The 18,339-nt window shown below is 41.9% G+C and overlaps 2 protein-coding genes across 2 annotated transcripts; both read right to left on the reverse strand.

Moving 5' to 3' along the window:
- Positions 1 to 642: 642 nt before the first annotated feature.
- Positions 643 to 5,063, reverse strand: LOC128329677 (olfactory receptor 49-like). Its single transcript, XM_053261246.1, has 2 exons — positions 4,160 to 5,063; positions 643 to 686 (listed from the first exon to the last, which is right to left on the reverse strand). The coding sequence occupies exons 1-2, from the start codon at positions 5,061 to 5,063 to the stop codon at positions 643 to 645; spliced, it is 948 nt and encodes a 315-aa protein (XP_053117221.1).
- Positions 5,064 to 10,594: 5,531 nt separating this feature from the next.
- LOC128330480 (olfactory receptor 49-like) lies at positions 10,595 to 11,658 on the reverse strand. Its single transcript, XM_053263457.1, has 2 exons — positions 10,766 to 11,658; positions 10,595 to 10,631 (listed from the first exon to the last, which is right to left on the reverse strand). Exons 1-2 carry the CDS (start codon positions 11,656 to 11,658, stop codon positions 10,595 to 10,597), a joined length of 930 nt encoding a protein of 309 aa, XP_053119432.1.
- Between the last annotated feature and the right edge of the window lie 6,681 nt (positions 11,659 to 18,339).

The following is an 18,339-nucleotide window of genomic DNA, read 5'->3' on the forward strand; positions in this document are numbered from 1 at the left end:
TGCTCTGGACTAGATGAGGACAAACTGAAACTTAATCTAGATAAGATGGAAGTGCTCTGGGTTGGTAAAACTGATTATCTGAGTAGTGAGGTAAATCTGGTCTTGGACAGGGTCACACTCCCTCTGAAAGACAAAGTCTGCAGCTTGGGGATGCTTCTGGACCCAACGCTGTCCTTGGAGGCACAGTTGGTGGAGGTGTACAGAAACAACTTTTACCAGCTCCGGCTGGTGTGTCAGCTGCAACCCTACTTGGAGAAGTCGGACCTGACCTCAGTCACTCATGCTCTGATAACATCCAGATTGGACTTCTGCAATGTGCTCTATGTGGGGCTGCCCTTAAAGACTGTTTGGAAGTTCCAGCTAATTCAGAATGCTGCCACAAGGATGTTCATGGGTGCAAGTGACTTCACAAGTATCACACCCATTCTGCGCCGGCTTCATTGGTTAACAGTCCACTTCTGGGCTACATTCAAAGTGCTGGTCTTGACCTTTAAAGCTCTACACGGCTTGGGGCCAAGGTATCTGTTGGAACACATTTGCCCATATGAACCTGCCAGGGCTCTCCACTCAGCATCTCGGGTCCTGCTCAAGGCCCTGCCACTAACAGAGATCCATTTGGCGGGGTCTAGAGACAGGGCCTTTTCAGTTGTGACCCCTCAGTTTTGCAACGCCCTTCCTAAAGAGATTTGTCATGCTCCCTGTCTCCGGTTGGACTTCCGGTTGGACTGCCAACACAGTGGCTGCCTCCCTGTTAAGGGGGGACTGAGCAGGAGGGAAAAAGAGGATTTTGAGGCTTCAAAATCCTCCATACATCATCCTAGATTAAAGGATTCGACTCAAGATAACCCACGTCTTCTCATATGCTGGTCATTTGATACAGGGACCAGGCTGAAGAGCTCGGTTTGCTGTCTCAAGTTGATCAGCAGGGAAAGGGGCTCCATCTTCGCTGAACTCCTGCTCAGGAATCTCAAAGCTGCTGAGCAGACAATCTCTTTGGCTTGGATATAATTAATGTGCAAAGTTTAAAGAAGCTCACCTCTTCAGTGAATGATGAATGATGATGACAAAAGGTTGAAAATCCTCCTGCGTTTCTGGGAAAGTTGCCACAGATAAGCCTGTAAGTTCTTTTTTGGATTACAATTAAAGAAAGGATCTTTTCTTTTCCTGCTTCTTCTGTTTAAGAGTTTAACTGATGCTTAAAAACTTTTAGTATTTGGAAAAAGATCTTATTAGTGGAAATTATTTTTCTTTTTATTTTATTTTATTGTTGTTTGAAGAGTTTATGGAAGAGGAGATTTGCTGTTTGCCACTGAAGCTGTCTATCATTAATCCAGCCAATAACAACTAATTACGGCAAAAAGGCGTTTCACACTACCGTGAGAAAATTGAACTGCCAGTGATAAGATACGTGAGTTGTGGTGCAGAACTGTTTATATTTGGAAAATAACTACAGGCTTCTACTTTCTCTTTGGAGATCAAGGACAGTAAACCCTGCAGTGAAAGTGCTCTACTCCTTTCTCTCTCCTCTAAGAAAGGGGAGCGGGGGGGGGGGGGGAGAACAAGAAAGAAAGGAACATAATGGAAAAAACCCAACACTAAAGCTAGATATACTTATAGTCCAGGAAATCTTCCCTTCTAAGTCTAGGTGTGGGGGAAGCCATAATGTCTGCATATTTGAATCAAATACTGACGGAGATGAAACAGATACTTCAGTCAAACGCTAATGCTCTCCAACAAGTTACTTCTGATATGCTTCAAGTGAAACAAAATTTGCAACAAATTAAACAAGACACACAGACATTATATGATAAAACATCAAGTATTGAAGAAACAGTTAAGATATCAACACAAGATAATAAAGAATTTAAAACAAGGGAGGACACCTTGGAGAATGAAGTGGGGTCACTGAAGGATGACAAGGAAAAGTTATTGGATCAAATGGTATTGTTGGAATTTAGACAAAAAGAAAGATCTTCAAGGTTCAGAGGTATTTCAGAAAGAGTTGGCCAAAACATCAAAAAATTGCTGGTGGAGGAGCTTGTATTACTTTTGGGAATCTCCTCTGAAGAGGTGAAGTCACAGACTGAGGCAGTTCTTTGCTTAATGAAAGAAATACCAGCCAGAATTCCAAGAAAAATGAAGGATTACAAATTTCTGACAGATGTTTTGAATTCCAATGGAATATACTTCAGGGGGGAATTATTGGAGGGAGTTTCTTTTTTTTATAAGGGTAAGAAGAACAGATTTACTGAGCTCCTTAAAGTGCAAGAATTATGGTGGAAATATATTTTTAAAAAAACCTTATCTTTTGAGCATCCAGCTCCTTCAACAGATAATTCAAATTAGACCAAATGGCTAATAGAGATTAGAGGACTCTCTCTTGGAACATTAATGGGTTAAATACAAAAAACAAAACAAAACAGACTCTTTCATTCTTTTGAGAAACAAAATTTTGACATTGTGTGTTTGTAGAAGACATATATTAGAAAGCAAGAGAAAAATTTTTTAGTTAATAAGGCTTTTGGACAAGGATTTGTTTACCTAGACAAGAAAAAAAGGGGGGGTAGTATTTTATGTCAAATAATTTGAATCTAAATGGATTTTCAAAGATGAGGAAGATAGGTTATTAGTACTGGAAATTCAAATATTTGGAATTAAAATGGTGATAATGGGAACTTATGCCCCTAATGAAAAGAAAGCTGAATTATATAACTGTTTAGATTTTTAAGTTGGATTTGATGATTAGATTTTAAGTTCTGACAATTAGTTTCTAAATGTAAAAAGTTTTACTTTTGGAGGAGACAAGAGAGGAAGTGGTTAAAATGTTTATGAAAAAGTGGGCTCAAGATGTGGGGTGCAATATAGAAACGGCAACCTGGGAAAAATTATGGAAAACTGATTTAAAATTCACTGTATCTTATGCTCTAAAAGGAAATTATTATAAAATAATGTATAGATGATATTTGATAACAAAAAAATGGCATTGATGTATATATGTATAGAAATGGAAAAGTAGTGAACTGCCTTTAAAAGAAGATTGGTTGATAAAAATTTTGGAATATGTGGAGATGGCAAAATTTACAACACTGATAAGAGACTAAAACTTAGAACGTTTTAAAGAAGACTGGAAATTATTTTTGTTGTACTTAAAGAATTCCTACTATGGATCTTACAGCGGATTTGAAATCTGAAATGCAGGTTGGGTAGATTAATGGTGGTGGAAGGTTTAAATTTGTGTTTTTTATTAATATTATAATACGGGTAAATTTTATAGTTGTTATCACGAAAAGAAGTGTGCGGGAAGTCAATTTGTAATTGTGTTTATTATGACTGTTATTGTTAAAAGTTAATAAAAATTTGAAATTAAAAAAAACAACAACTTAAAACATTTTTAAAGAGGCTTTTAAATGTCTCATCTGTTGTATAAGCAGTGGGTTCTGTTGGTTATTTAGATTTTAAAATTCTTAGTTATTAGTTTTTTTAAGAATTTAATTTGAAGTTTTAAAAGCTGATTCGGATTCTGGTTTTAGCTTGCATTTCTAACTTGTTTAATTTGGTTAATTTTATTAGGCTGATTTTATATTCTAACTATTTTATAAATGTTGTGAGCTGCCCTGAGCAGTAGTGTACTGGGGGGAAGGGTATAAATATTTAAACAAAGAAAGTGTATGTATTGTACATAGGTTCAGATCTGTACACAGGTAAAGTCATTCACATGTTGAGTGGAGGTACAGGAGTACACTTGCTATCCGTACATTGCATTTGAAAGGCCTGGATCCAGGTTCGTTTTTAAAATGAACACAGGTGCTGTCATTCACACGACTTAATGTACGACTGTACAGACAACTTTACACTCATACAGCAACATGTCTGAATTGGGCTTGGGTTGAGGGATTTTCATGAGTTCACATACCCATGCAAACAAGGGCACAAGACCTTCTACCCTATTTTTGATCGTTGTGTGAACAGGTATACCAATTAATGACTAGGTAATGCAAGACTCAAATAAGTAATTATGTATTTCCCAAACAGAGCTTCTGCAGAGCTAAAAAAATACCATACAGTGTCCACACTCAATGTCAGTTTTCCCATTCTATTGAATGTTTTTCATGTCAAATGTTTCCTGCTTCCTTGCGATGGCTCCATTGTCCCAATGCATCCCTCAAGGCCTCCTGAACCTGCTGGTTTCTCAGGCTGTATATGAAGGGGTTGAGCAAAGGAGACACAACCGTGTTGAGGATGGCCACCACTTTGCCAGGGTCCAGTTTGCTGTCCTGAGCTGGCTTGATGTATAAGAAGATGCAGCTCCCATAGGTGATGGACACCACAATGAAGTGAGAGGCACAAGTGGAGAAGGCCTTCTGCCTCCCTGTAGCAGAAGGGATTCGTACAATGGTTTTGATGATATAGATATAGGATACCACATTAATGGTCAAGCTGCCCAAGAGTGAAAGCACAGCGGTAATAAATTCTATAAATCCTAGCAGCCTTGTGTCACCACAGATAAGTTTGTTCAGTGGTGTATTGTCACAGAAGAAATGGTCGAGAATATTTGAGTCACACATTGGAAACTGTAGGAAAAGTGCTACTGGAACAATAATGATGAGAAAACCACCAAGCCAAGAACATAGAACCAGGGAGATGCAGACGTGATTATTCATGATGGCTGGATAGCGCAAGGGGTTGCAGATGGCTACGTAGCGATCAAATGACATGACAGCTAAGAGGAAGAACTCTGTGGTGCCAAGTTGGAAGTACAAGAAGAACTGTATTATGCACCCAAGATAGGAAATCTTTTTACTGCCTGTTGCCAGGTGGACCAAGGCTTGGGGGATGACAGTGGTGGTGAAACCGATTTCCAAGAAAGAGAAATTCCGAAGGAAGAAATACATTGGGGTTTGTAGCCGGAGATCTAGAAGAGTAATGATGATAATCGCAGCATTCCCAGTGATCGTCAGAAGGTAGGAAAAGAGGAGGATGCTGAATAACAAGAGCTCTATTTTCCGAATATCAGTGAAGCCAAGAAGTATGAACTCACTGAATGTGGTTTGGTTGAGTTTCATGTCTGCTTTACACTGGCATGGTGGGAAGAAGATAATTATTGATATTAATCAATCTAATTGATACATTCCTGTTCTTCAATGTATGTGGAACACCAGTCTTAAAATTCATTAACCAGGAGCACACCCCAATAACCTGAAGTGGGGAGTTTTGTTTCAGTCTTGGGTTTACCGCATGATCCCATTTTGTGACTTCCCTACATTTACAAGAGTGAATATTCACATGTTATTTCAGCATTTGTACAACAAATATACACAGGTAAAAATCTGTGTACAGGTACAGTTATTCATACAAGAAGAAGAAGAAGAAGAAGAAGAAGAAGAAGAAGAAGAAGAAGAAGAAGAAGAAGAAGAAGAAGAAGAAGAAGAAGAATTAGTATTAGGTGAACCACTATGAGTTACCCAGTTCCCTATCAGAAAGAGTAATGTCCTTAATGTTTTAGCATGTTGAAGTTCAGTAAAATGCTTCAGGATGTTAAATAAATGACCAAATGTGTTGCCCTGTAAAACTAGAGAATAAATGTACAATCTTGGGAATCGAACAATGCCATCTCCTGTCATTGGGTTCTGAACAGAGGGTCCTGTTCACAGCTCTCTATGGCAGCAATTTATTCTTTCACATGATTGCAATGTAAGGTTTCTTTGTCCGTCCCCCCCTCCAAAATGAGAAGTCCCATCACATAAGGATGATAGAGTAATTGGTTAAATTGAAAGATAGCACCATTCTGAGCCCTTTTGAATAAAATAATTTTTTAAAAAATCTATAATGACACTATTTGTACTCACTTGAAATTCACAGGCAGGATAAGGAGCTGGTCACATTATACCAGCCTGCTGGGCCAACTGAAACTTTTTCTGTGTATGAAATTTGTCACACTTCAATTAGAAATAGACACATCATGAGAGGTCATGATCAAGACATACACATTATCATACTTTTTTTTAACCCCCCCCTCAAAAATAATCTGAAAGCTACAGCAGAGAAAACATACAATAAAAATATACACTCCAATACAGAAAAATAACAGATTCCTCATCTGGAAGAAAGGAAATCATGGATACAATCTGAAATAGGATGGTTTGTAAAAATTGATCTGTCCAAGAGCACAATCGTATGCAGAGTGTTGGGTCCAAAATTAAAGATACTGTCAGTCAAGGCAAAAGGAAGTCTTCTCTTAGAACTAACCTTCTATAGAAGCAACCAGCTCTTTACAGCAAACCTCAAAGTCCCTAGGGGAGAAAGCCACTGTGACCTCATATAAACCAAGTTTCCTATCCATATGAGTTACTGGTGGCTTTCCTTAAGGTAGCTGTTCAGTGCTGCTGTAACTCTCAAGCCAGCAATTTGTTCAGAGTTGTCAGTGTGATTTTGGCTTAAAAAAAAATGTGGAAAACTACATTCTAATGAGATGTTTGATTATTTTTTGAAGTAATTTTTTTTACAGAAACTGAAAAGAAAAAGGCATTTGTCCTATTTGCTTTGTGGTTTTGATCACAGGGTCATCAATCATCTAAAGAGGTGTAACTAGGGAAAACGACGCCCGGGGCAAGCACTGATATGGCGCCCCCCCACCGCTCCCCCGGTCCCCCCCAACATACTACATTATACTTAGGTTTTTTCTCACAAGCGCCCGCCGCCGCCGCCAAGCCAGGCCACTGACTGGCCGCCAGGCGCCAGCAAAGCAATGGGGGGGGGGCGCAGGTGGCACGGAAGGGACCGCTCGTGGGGAAGGGGGCACCGACGCGCTCCCTTGACTGCTGCAGCACTGCTGCACTGAGCAGGAAACACTTGTATTAACAAAAAATTAAAAAAAAAATTGGTCATGGCAGCGCCCCCCACGTGACCAGAAAAGATGGCGCCCGGGGCACGTGCCCCCCTGCCCCCCCTATAGTTACGCCTCTGATCATCTATTGGATGTTCAGTTGCCATGTAAAATAACAGATGTTTACTCTTTACCAGTGAGAAAAGAGCGGTCTTGCCTGTGAATGGTAATGGTTTCCTCTCCATGTCCAACTCAGTGATGAAGCACTATCCAGCTTCCTTCTCTTTTAAAATGGTGTAGAGTATCAGCATTATTCAGTGACCACACATTCTGTTAAAATTTTACTTTGATGATCTTTGTGAGGCCTCTTTCTGTAACAGACCACACATCTAACCCCTTTTCTTTTAAAAAGAAAAGGAGGAAGCCTTTGGTAGAGGAGGTCTCTGGTAGAGGAAGCTACTCAGATCCAACCCATTGAACATTTCTTCCCTCTGCTTATTCTAATTCACATCTTATCAGTCCTTCCCTGCTACGTGGCAGATGTGCTTCTACCATCCAGATGATCCCAAAGCGACCTACTGTAAAAGATTTTGGGCAAACGTTTGTGAAAAATCCACATACACACCACCGTTTCTCTTTTCTGAACATCTCTGAGCTGGAATCTGCCACATATCAATGGCAAGGTCGTAAGGCATGCCCAGTAGCACTTCAGGTGAGCGGTAGAATCGGCTCTGGATGTACTTGTAGATCCGCTGGCCCAACTGGCAGGAGCTGCCAAAATCCACAATCTTGATGGCCCTGTGCTTGGGGTTGCAGAGCAGGATGTTTTCAGGCTTAAGGTCACAGTGGATGATGCTGATTCTGTTGTTCATTATATGCTCCCAGGAGAACTGTGTACTCTGAATAAATAGCTCCTAATTTAATCCTTTGTTTTTTAAAAAATTACTCCATACTTGAGAGTTGGTAGATAACAGAGGCCAAGGACACCTAGATTCAAATCCCTTTGAAGCCCTGTCAGTGACTGTAGGGTCCCTCCACCCACATGCTCTGTTGAGGAGTGTTGTGGTTGGTCCCCTATGGCCTCAGAGTCCACTGGAGTAGGGGTTCGGTCACCCTCCTTCCCAGGTATGTATCTAGGGTATGGCAGGCAGGCCACCTGCCTTGGGTGCCACTTGAAGGGGGGGTGCCATTTTTAAAATGAAATTGTTTTTAAAATGGCTGCCAAAAACAAAATGGCCACTGTGTATGCTCAAAAGGCCTCTGTGAGGCCCTAGGCTATGCCAGGCCTCACAGAGGCCAATTAAGCCCGAGCGGTGGCCATTTTGTTTTCTGTGGCCATTTATTAAAAAAATTATTTTAAATAATGGCCACCGCACATGCTCAAATGGTCCCTGCGAGGCCCTCAGCCCGGGACAGGCTGCAGCGGTGAATTAAGAGGCCAGCGGGGGGAGGGGAACCTTTGCAGACCCCCCCCCTTGGCCTTTTGGAAGCCCCCCGAAGGCGCTACAGGTGTGTCTATCTATCTATCTATCTATCTATCTATCTATCTATCTATCTATATCGATATCTCACTGTACACATATTCAGTTTGGCACTATGTACAGAGAATCAGGGCTTGTGAATACTGAGCTGAAGCTTACGAGCTAGGATTGCATTAATTTGCTCTTACTTTGCTTCTTGTGATAAGTGAGTTAAATGTGATGCCTTAATAATATGGCTATTAATGATGAGTTTGTCTTTGAATCAGTGTGAAATCCTTAGTATTAAGACCCACTAGGAGTTTCTTGCTCTCTTTCTCTCATTTCAACTGTCTTTCTGACATACTAGAATATATTCCAAGCAGTGATACAGTTTACTCTGCATATTCTTTAATTATTTTCAGAGTATCTGAGAAAAGTCAAATTCTCCATTTATTTTTTAAACTTATGTAATAGTGATGTACAATGCATAGTAGGGAATTAGACAGGCACCTCTGTTTAGTTTTCTGTTTAGTCTGGGAAACATACCAGCAGGGATTCGAACCAGCAACCTTCTGCTTGTTAGTCAAGCATTTCCTGGCTGCGACACTTAAGGTGGTCTCTTATGTCCTTTATGAGGCTGCAAAGATGAATACCTCCACATAGTATTTGGGTATTTCATGAGCCCCAGCATACTGAAATTTGTAGTTTTCCAGCATTTTTTGGTCTGGCTACATCCACTGCTAAATAGTTTTTGAAATATTAAAAGATTAACGAGCTTGACTTGTATTTTCCAGCTGATATTATGGTAAAGTTATCTGAAAGATGGGTGTCAGATGTTTGGACAAGGGTGCAATTTCAGTGCTTGCCCTAGGCGCTATTTCCCCTAGATACGCCTCTGCTCCTTCTTCCTCCAGCTAGGCGTCCTCTTCTGTTGATTCTCTTGCCGGAGGACCTTCATGATAGTCCTGGCCTCCCCTAAATATCCCTGAACAATCCTGGCATGTTAGCCCTGCCCTCAGAAGTCCCATCCCTGCTGGTACTTCTGAGTCTTTCCCTTCTAGGACTGGGAGCTCCACCACTCCACCCAGCTCTGTGGGTCCTGGACTCATCATGGTGGTGCTCAGCCCCTCACCATTAGTCTGAAGCACATCCACCTGTACTTAACTGCTGGGACCAGCCCTGCCCTCTTCTACGTGCCTGTCGGATACCACTGATGTCAATTGCGTCCCTTCTGGCGGGCCCGTGAATAGAGCCCCCCCCCCGCATCTTCCCTGGAGAGCGGTAAGTTAGTGACTTTGGTTCTGGAGGGGCTCCAACAAGTCCCAGCACTTTACTGTGTGGTATTTTGTGTTAATATCTCTCAGTCTAACCTACCTCAGAGGGCTGTTATAAGAACAAAGCAGACATGCTTCCCAACATGGGTTCTTAGGAGAAGGATAGGATACAAATGAAATAATTAAAAAATGCCAACCAGTAGACTTTGACGCTGATACAATGCCATTTCTGCCAATGCACCAGAGCAGGACTCATAGTATTTAAAACATCGCTAGCAACAAAGACAATGTTTGTGTTTACTGGTTGTAACTTACAAAGTAAAAAGATAAAGCTGTGCCCTCGAGTCGGTGTCGACTCCTAGCAACTATAGAGCCATGTGGTTTCATTTGGTAGAATACAGGAGGGGTTTACCATTGCCTCCTCCCACACAGTGTGAAATGATGCATTTCAGCACCTTCCTATATTGCTCCTGCCCAATATACAGTAGGTGTTTTCCAGAACATGAGAAACATATTTTGGGGAAACATATTCTGGGAAATGTACCAGCAGGGATTCAAACCAGCAACCTCTTGCTCACTAGGCAAGTCATTTCCCCGCTGTGCAATTAGGTGGCTTAAATCTAACTTACTAAACATCTCTAAAATCCATGGGACATTTGGGTTATATATCCACTGTGTATAACAGCAAAATCTGTGTCACCTAAGACCTATGTCCTATGTCAAACTACATTGGTCCACTCCAAAAGATGTTGAGGACACTGAGCTTTTTTGGACATCATTCACAAATTCCTCTGCCTGAATCAATGGCACTATTATAGTAAGCCATTATAGTAAGCCAAGTGTCTCGGTGTTGAACCCGGCTTGGACTGAGCTGGCTTGCAAACCCCTACTTTTGGAACGCTTGGTCCTAACTGCATCATCAGGGACTATATCATCCTAACTGGCCCCTCTAAAATGTTTCCTGAACATATGAAGTTTGAAAACCACTGTGCTATGGCAACAAGAAAACACCAGATAATGACTGGGTAATCCAAGACTCAAATATCTATTTTTTCCAGAGTTTCTGCAAATATAAACATTCCTCTGCAGAAGAGTGCAATACCCATTGTCCAAATTGGTCCCCCCCCCCCATTACTGAATGATTTTAATGTCTGGTATTTCCTGCTTCCTTCTGATGGCTCCGTTGTCCCAATGCATCCCTCAAGGCCTCCTGAACCTGCTGGTTTCTCAGGCTGTATATGAAGGGGTTGAGCAAAGGAGACACAACCGTGTTGAGGATGGCCACCACTTTGCCAGGGTCCAGTTTGCTGTCCTGAGCTGGCTTGATGTATAAGAAGATGCAGCTCCCATAGGTGATGGACACCACAATGAAGTGAGAGGCACAAGTGGAGAAGGCCTTCTGCCTCCCTGTAGCAGAAGGGATTCGTACAATGGTTTTGATGATATTGACATAGGACACCACATTAATGGTCAAGCTGCCCAAGAGTGAAAGCACAGCAGTAATAAATCCAAGAAATCTCAGCAGTCGTGTGTCACCACAAAGAAGTCTGTTCAGTGGTGTATTGTCACAGAAGAAATGGTCGAGAACATTTGAGTCACACATTGGAAACTGTAGGAAAAGTGCTACTGGACCAATGATCAGAAGAAAACTACCAAGCCAAGAACACAGAACCAGGGAGATGCAGACATGATTGTTCATGATGGCTGGATAGCGCAAGGGGTTGCATATGGCTACGTAGCGATCAAATGACATGACAGCTAAGAGGAAGAACTCTGTGGTGCCCAACTGGAAGTACAAGAAGGACTGTATCATGCAACCAAGATAGGACATCTTTTTACTGCCCGTTGCCAGGTGGACCAAGGCTTGGGGGATGACAGCGGTGGTGAATCCAATTTCCAAGAAAGAGAAATTCCGAAGGAAGAAATACATTGGGGTTTGTAGCCGGAGATCTAGATGAGTAATGATGATAATTGCAGCATTCCCAGTGATCGTCAGAAGGTAGGAAAAGAGGAGGATGCTGAATAGCAACAGCTGTAGTTTCCGAATATCAGTGAAGCCGAGAAGTATGAACTCATTGAATGTGGTTTGGTTGAGTTTCATGTCTGCTCTACCTTGGGGGTGGGGAGAATATAATTATTGATATAAATCAACCTAATTGATAAGGTTATTTGCAGTCAACCTAATCAATAAATGCCTGTTCTTCTGATGGTTGGTTTCTCAACTCCTCCTTAACCAATACATTAAAGGTTTATTAGCTAGGCCTCAGGTCAAGATATCCTGAAGCAAATCTACTGTCCAAAATCAGCTGGAATCCCCAGTGCACAAAGATGTTTTTCTGATATCAGAATGACATTTACAATACTTTTGATGCTCTAATCATGCTAATAATTTCTACACTCAAGGCACCAGGCAGAACGTTTATCAACTAGGTAACAAATCAACCTCTGCCATGTTTCTGAGGAAAAATCTTCTTCCCAGTAAAGTAGAAATAGCCAGCCCTGGAAGGAAGAGGAATTCTTCCCCAAAGAATGATGCCTTTTTCTCTTTTAGAGTAAACTACTCTAAGCTACCCAGTTCCCTACTGGAAAGAGGTATGTCCTTAAATTCTCAGCATGTTGAAGTGAGAATGATACATGGTGTGACAAATCCTGGTGCCTGGAATTTTAAATGTGGTGCCTACACTCAGATATTCAGAGGGAGTTATTTAATATAATCTTTATTTTCCCCAGACATGCCTGTTTCTGTTAGGTATGTAGGAGGAAACTGCCTTATACCGAGTCAGACCATTGGCCTATCCAGCTCAGTACTGTCTGTATTGACTGGCAGTGGCTCTCAAAGGTTTCAGACAGGTCTCTTTCTCAGCCCTACCTGGAGAAGGCAGTGAGTGAACTTGGGATTTTCTGCATACACAGCAGATGCTCTTCTACAGAGTTAGGGTATATACTGTTATTTATGAAGGGAGTCAAGAGAAGTCTGTTTGCTCTCTCCCTCCACAATGTCCATCACTAAGTCTGATAATTTTGTGAAGTGTCCATGGTCTGGCTCCTATATTTATTTATTTATTTATTTATTTATTTATTTATTTATTTAACATATTTTTATACCGCCCAAAACCTACGTCTCTGGGCGGTTTACAACAAAAATTGGGGGACTGGTTCCTAGAAACCAAAGAAAAATTATCAAGACCTATGGTAAGATTGGTGTTTTAAACAGCTGACCAAGCTGCAAAACTAGAGGACACTTCTCAAAATCATGCAAATGGTTTTGAGATCGTCAAAAAGAAGGTTAAGTTCCCGATTCTTTATAGCTAGCCAGAGAATGGCAGCAATTTATTATTTCGTTTGATTGAAGTGTAAGCTTTTTAGAAAGAAACAGCCTCATCATTTCACAATGAATTACTAATTTTGTTGTAAACCGCCCAGAGTTTTGGGTAGAATAAAATATGTCAGATAAATAAATAAACAAATGATATGACTGCAAGTTCACTCTGATTTGAGGAGTAAACAATAAAAAACAAACAAATAAAAATCCATAATGGCATTGCTGCCATTCAGTGGGAATTTAGAAGCAGGTTAAGGAGTGGGTCATACTATAACAGCCTGGGGAGCCAACTGGCAATTTTCTGTGTGTGAAATCTATCATGTTTCAATCAGAAATCATGAATCATGACAGGACATGATCAAGAAATACACTTTATTAAGCCATTTAAAAAAAGTATTCAAATACAATTAAAGGTAGGGATGTGCAAACCAGTTCGAATTCAAACTGGTTTGGTTCAATGGTTCGAATTCGAACCAAACCAGCCATCAGGGAAGCATGGAGGTGTCAGCAGCCCCATAACTGCACTTGTGGGGTGCTGGGGTGGCCCAGAACGAGTGGTGGTGTAGTGCACAGAGGGAGCCAACCATCCCCATGGGTTGCTAACCCATGGGGTGCTGGGTTTTGTTGTTTCTGAGGTGCTCTGAGTGTAGACTCTTTGGTAGCAAATGAGAGTGGCTTCATGGTTTGTCATTGAAAATCTCATATGCTACCAGAGAATCTACACTCAGAACATCTCAGAAACAACAAAACCCAGTACCCCATGGGTTAGCAACCCATGGGGGTGGTTGGCACCCTCTGTGCACTACACCACCACTTGCTTTGAGCCACCCCAGAACCCCCCAGGTGCAGTTATGGGGCTGCTGAAACCTTCATTCTTCTCTATAGAGAAAAACCCTTAAAGATGCGTAAATTTCAAAAATCACTTAAAAATCAGCCTTTTGCCCAATTCCTTTCAAATAATTCTGAAAGCTTCCTTGCTCCCCTTGGGAACTAGAACCCACCACACTCTGCTCTAGGCCACCCCTCCCCCCCCCCCCACCATGAAGCTATACATTTGCTGCAATCCTCATTATTCCCTATGAGGAATTCAAAAATACTTTTAAAATTCACCAATAATCGGAGGAGTGTCTGATTGCCTTAGGTTTGTTGGGTGCCCCTGGGTGCCTACCACCCACCCCAATTTTGTGCCCCTAGGTGCTCCACAATAGGTGATAATGGGTTGGTTCGGGTCCCATTATACCCTATGAGAAAAATAATTAAAAATATTTCAAATATTCATCAAAAACCATAGGAGTGTCCGATTGCTTTGGGGTTTGGGTGGTTGTTGATAGCCATGGGTGCTCCACAAAAGGGAATAATGGGCTGGTTCGAGTCCCATTATACCCTATGAGGGGAAAAAATTCTAAAATTCATTTTAAAAAATAGTACGAGTGTCCAATTGCTTTGGGGTTTGGGTGGTAGGTACCCATGGGTGCCAGCTACCACCCCACCCACTTTTGGAGGTTCAAACCAGTTCAAAACAGTTCAAAACGGTTTGAATTCAAACCAAACCGGGGGGGAGTTCAAGCAAAACCAAAAACGAACCTCCCCCTCCTGGTTCGAACCCAGTTCAAATTCAAACCGAACCGGGCAAACCGGTTTTGTGCGCATCCCTAATTAAAGGTAATAGTTAAGGGGGGGGGAGATACAATAAAGATATACACTTAAATATAGGGGAAAATAACAACTATAAAAGATTCCTCATCTGGAGGAAGGAAAGTTTTTGATACAACCCAAAGTAATATAGTTAGTGAAAATGGATTGGTTCAAGTGCACAACTGTATACAGCATGTTGGATTCAAAGACACATCCTCCAGTGAAGGGAGCCTTTATGGGATGAAGGAGGTTACTCTGGATCCAACCCATTGATCATTTCTGTCTTCTTACAGCTCAGAAGCCTTTCCATGGCAACATGATGGATGTGGTTGATTTGACCTTTCACTATCTAGATAATGACCTCAAGGTCACCCAGTCTATCTAGGCTGCTTACCTTGCAAATTACTCAGTGCCTTCAAAATTTTGTCTGTGTCCAGTGTAAAACATTTTAGGCAAAAATTATGAATAATTTCTCCTCAATATCCCTTCTCCTTCCAGGGTTCCTTTTGTGAAACATCACTGAACTGGAATGTATATATAGCAAACAGGTTTGCTGGTAATTGTTCTTCACTGTGTGTTCCCAGGAGAACTGTGTATTGTGAATTGGTAGCTACTCATTTAACCCTGTCCTGCTTTGTTTATTACTCCAGTTGTGAGAGCCAGGAATACAAAAATGAATATGATGAATATTTATACACTGCTTTTGAGCAAAAGTTTCCCAAGCAGTATACATAGATATAAATTGATAAATTAAATTAAATTAAAAATTAAATTAAATTAAGTGGCTCCCTGTGCCCAAACGGCTCACAATCTAAAAAGGAAATGTAAGACAGACACCAGCAACAGCCACTGGAGGGATGCTGTGCTGGGAATGGATAGGGCCAGTTGCTCTCCCCCTTCAAAATCAAGAGAGTCACCACTTTTAAGGTGCCTCGTTGCTCAGTTAGCAAGGGTTAGAGTACAACACAGGGTTTTTTTAAAATACTGAGCTAGATAGACCAGTGGTCTGACTCAGTATATGGCAGTTTCCTATGTTCCTATGTTCCTATGAAACTGAATCCCTGGCTTATATACGTTGCAGGGGCTGATGCAAACTTATTCGTCAGTTAACAGGAAAGCTGTTAGGGGTGTGCATGCATTTGTGCCGAACCAGTTTACCCCAGACCAGGACCGGTTCAGAGGTTCAGTCGCAGACCAAACCTGGGGGCAGTTCGGTCCATGATCAAACCAAACCAGGTCTGGTTTGGGTGAACCAGTTCAGCATGGTGGCAGGTGAGGGCGGCAAGAGAGTTATAACCTGTTTCCTCAGCCAGCACAGCTGCCAGTGCTACCCATCACCCTCCCTCACCATCCTTCCCTTTTACAAAGCCAACGGCTTGGCAAAGGCCAGAATTGAGTCACACTGAGACAGTGGCATGGTAAAGGAGGGGGGACTGCACTTGGGGCTGTGCTGGGAGAGTGAGTGGTGGTGAGCAGCAGTGTGGGCAACCATGCCAGCGGAGTAAGCAGCTTTTAACCTCTCTCGCTGCCCCCACCCAGCCATCCCTTACCATTAGCAAAGTCACCCACCCCTACGCTTGTAAAGAAGAAGCCTCACCAGATTCCCCTTAATAAATATATTGGCTGCATGAACTTCTTGAACCGGTTCAACCGAATGGACTGGCCTGGCCTTTCGGTTCGACCAAACCGGTTCAGAGCAAAGCTGTTCGGTTTGAATTGGTTCAAATTCGAACCATACCACATGTATTGGTTTGTACACACCCCTAAAAGCTGTTATGTTTGCTGCCCAGGGGCAATGCATATGCAAGCAGGCCAAGACTACAAGAGAATGAGCAATGTTAAGCATCAGCACAGATGTGTAACCTTCTTGCATGGGCACATCATTGTGCATTGCACTAGTGCTGCGTTAATGTGGGTTGTCGGCCCTAATGTTTATCTCTCCACAGACACATCAGTTGGAGAACTGAGTATTCTTTCCTTAGGCTTCTCACCCTTTTGGTGCTATCCTACTCTCTATTTGTAAAGGTAACCTAGAATGCAGCATTGTGATCACACAAGGCAGCATGGGTTCCTGAATGGAGTGCCTTAGCACCTCTTGCCACAGTTGTTGGTAAATCAGGTCAAGCCTGATTCACACCTTGTATATGTTCTGGGGCTAGCAAGGTCAGTGGGAATGAGGCTTGTTCATGCTCACCACCTAGTGGCACAAGTTCTTGATATGGTAGCCATGTATGATCTGGGCACGCAGGTAGAAAGAAAGACAGACACTCTCATAAAGTCCAGTGGGTTTTATTAAGGCAAATTGGTTTTCAAGGCAATAGTGCCAATCAAGAAAATCAATCAGGTCAATTATGTTCTAAGCGTAGTGTAGTGCAGTGCAGTATTCCTAGCTAACAAACATGTCAGTTGCGTGTGGTCTCAGCGTTAAGCTAGCTAACAAATCCTAACCAGAGACAGAGAAAATTGAAAGGAGAGGAGGGCGGGCTTGCTTGGGAGTTCCAGGGTTTAGTTGGGAGGAGGGGTGAGGAGTCAAAGACTGGTTGTCTCAGGAAAGCATTTTTACTGGATCTAGTCATGGCCCAATTGATGTGAGTGATGCTAGAATTGGTTGCTGGAGAGTGTTGCAGACAGGATTCAAGCAGGCATGCTGAGTTCTTGGACCGGAGTCCAGAAGAGCATAGAGAGAAAGTCTCAATTCCTCATCCTGTGGCAGATATAGCTGACAGTCTCTTGTCTGTCAGGGGAGAGCTTCTGTGTTGCTATACAGGTGAAACTCGGAAAATTAGAATATCATGCAAAAGTCCATTAATTTCAGTAATGCAAATTAAAAGGTGAAACTGATGTATGAGACAGACGCATTACATGCAAAGCGAGATAAGTCAAGCCTTAATTTGTTATAATTGTGATGATCATGGCGTACAGCTCATGAAAACCCCAAATCCACAATCTCAGAAAATTAGAATATTACATGGAACCAAGAAGACAAGGATTGTAGAATAGAACAATATCGGACCTCTGAAAAGTATAAGCATGCATATGTATTCAGTACTTGGTTTGGGCCCCTTTTGCAGCAATTACTGCCTCAATGCGGCATGGCATGGATGCTATCAGCCTGTGGCACTGATGAGGTATTATGGAAGACCAGGATGCTTCATTAGCGGCCTTCAGCTCTTCTGCATTGTTTGGTCTCATGTCTCTCATCCGTCTCTTGGCAATGCCCCATAGATTCTCTATAGGGTCAGGTCAGGCGAGTTTGCTGGCCAATCAAGCACAGTACACTGTATACTTTTCAGAGGTCCAATATTGTTCTATTCTACAATCCTTGTCTTCTTGGTTCCATGTAATATTCTAGTTTTCTGGGATTGTGGATTTGGGGTTTTCATGAGCTGTACGCCATGATCATCACAATGATAACAAATTAAGGCTTGACTTCTCTCGCTTTGCATGTAATGCGTCTGTCTCATATATCAGTTTCACCTTTTAATTTGCATTACTGAAATTAATGGACTTTTGCACGATATTCTAATTTTCCGAGTTTCACCTGTAGACCTAGGCAGCAAGCTCTGTGACAATTTATTGCCAGGGCAAATACTACTGAAGCTATGCCCAGGGAGCTGGGTTCTTCCTTTGATTGAAGCTTCCTTTTGATTGAAGCTAACATCTGTCCTGACTCTCAAAAGTGCTAATTGCTCATGACAATTCCTATTTGTCTGAGAAAACAGAGGGTCATCTCCAGTGTATCCCCAATTTCTGTTATCAGAAGTATATTGAAGCTATTCTGACGATCAGTGGAAAGCGGGCTAAGGGTGCTTAGCCCGCTTCCCA

Source organism: Hemicordylus capensis, chromosome 6, assembly GCF_027244095.1.
Source record: "Hemicordylus capensis ecotype Gifberg chromosome 6, rHemCap1.1.pri, whole genome shotgun sequence".
In the NCBI taxonomy this organism is placed as follows: domain Eukaryota; kingdom Metazoa; phylum Chordata; class Lepidosauria; order Squamata; family Cordylidae; genus Hemicordylus; species Hemicordylus capensis.

Excerpts from the sequence above, each read along its gene's own strand:
- LOC128329677 (XM_053261246.1), bottom strand. The coding sequence starts at position 5,063 with ATGAAACTCAACCAAACCACATTCAGTGAGTTCATACTTCTTGGCTTC. Across the intron at positions 687-4,159 it reads GGTTCAGGAGGCCTTGAGGG|ATCTCTTTAGGAAGGGCGTT; the intron begins ATGCATTGGGAC and ends GGAGCATGACAA.
- LOC128330480 (XM_053263457.1), bottom strand. The coding sequence starts at position 11,658 with ATGAAACTCAACCAAACCACATTCAATGAGTTCATACTTCTCGGCTTC. Across the intron at positions 10,632-10,765 it reads AGAAACCAGCAGGTTCAGGA|TATATTTGCAGAAACTCTGG; the intron begins GGCCTTGAGGGA and ends CAGAGGAATGTT.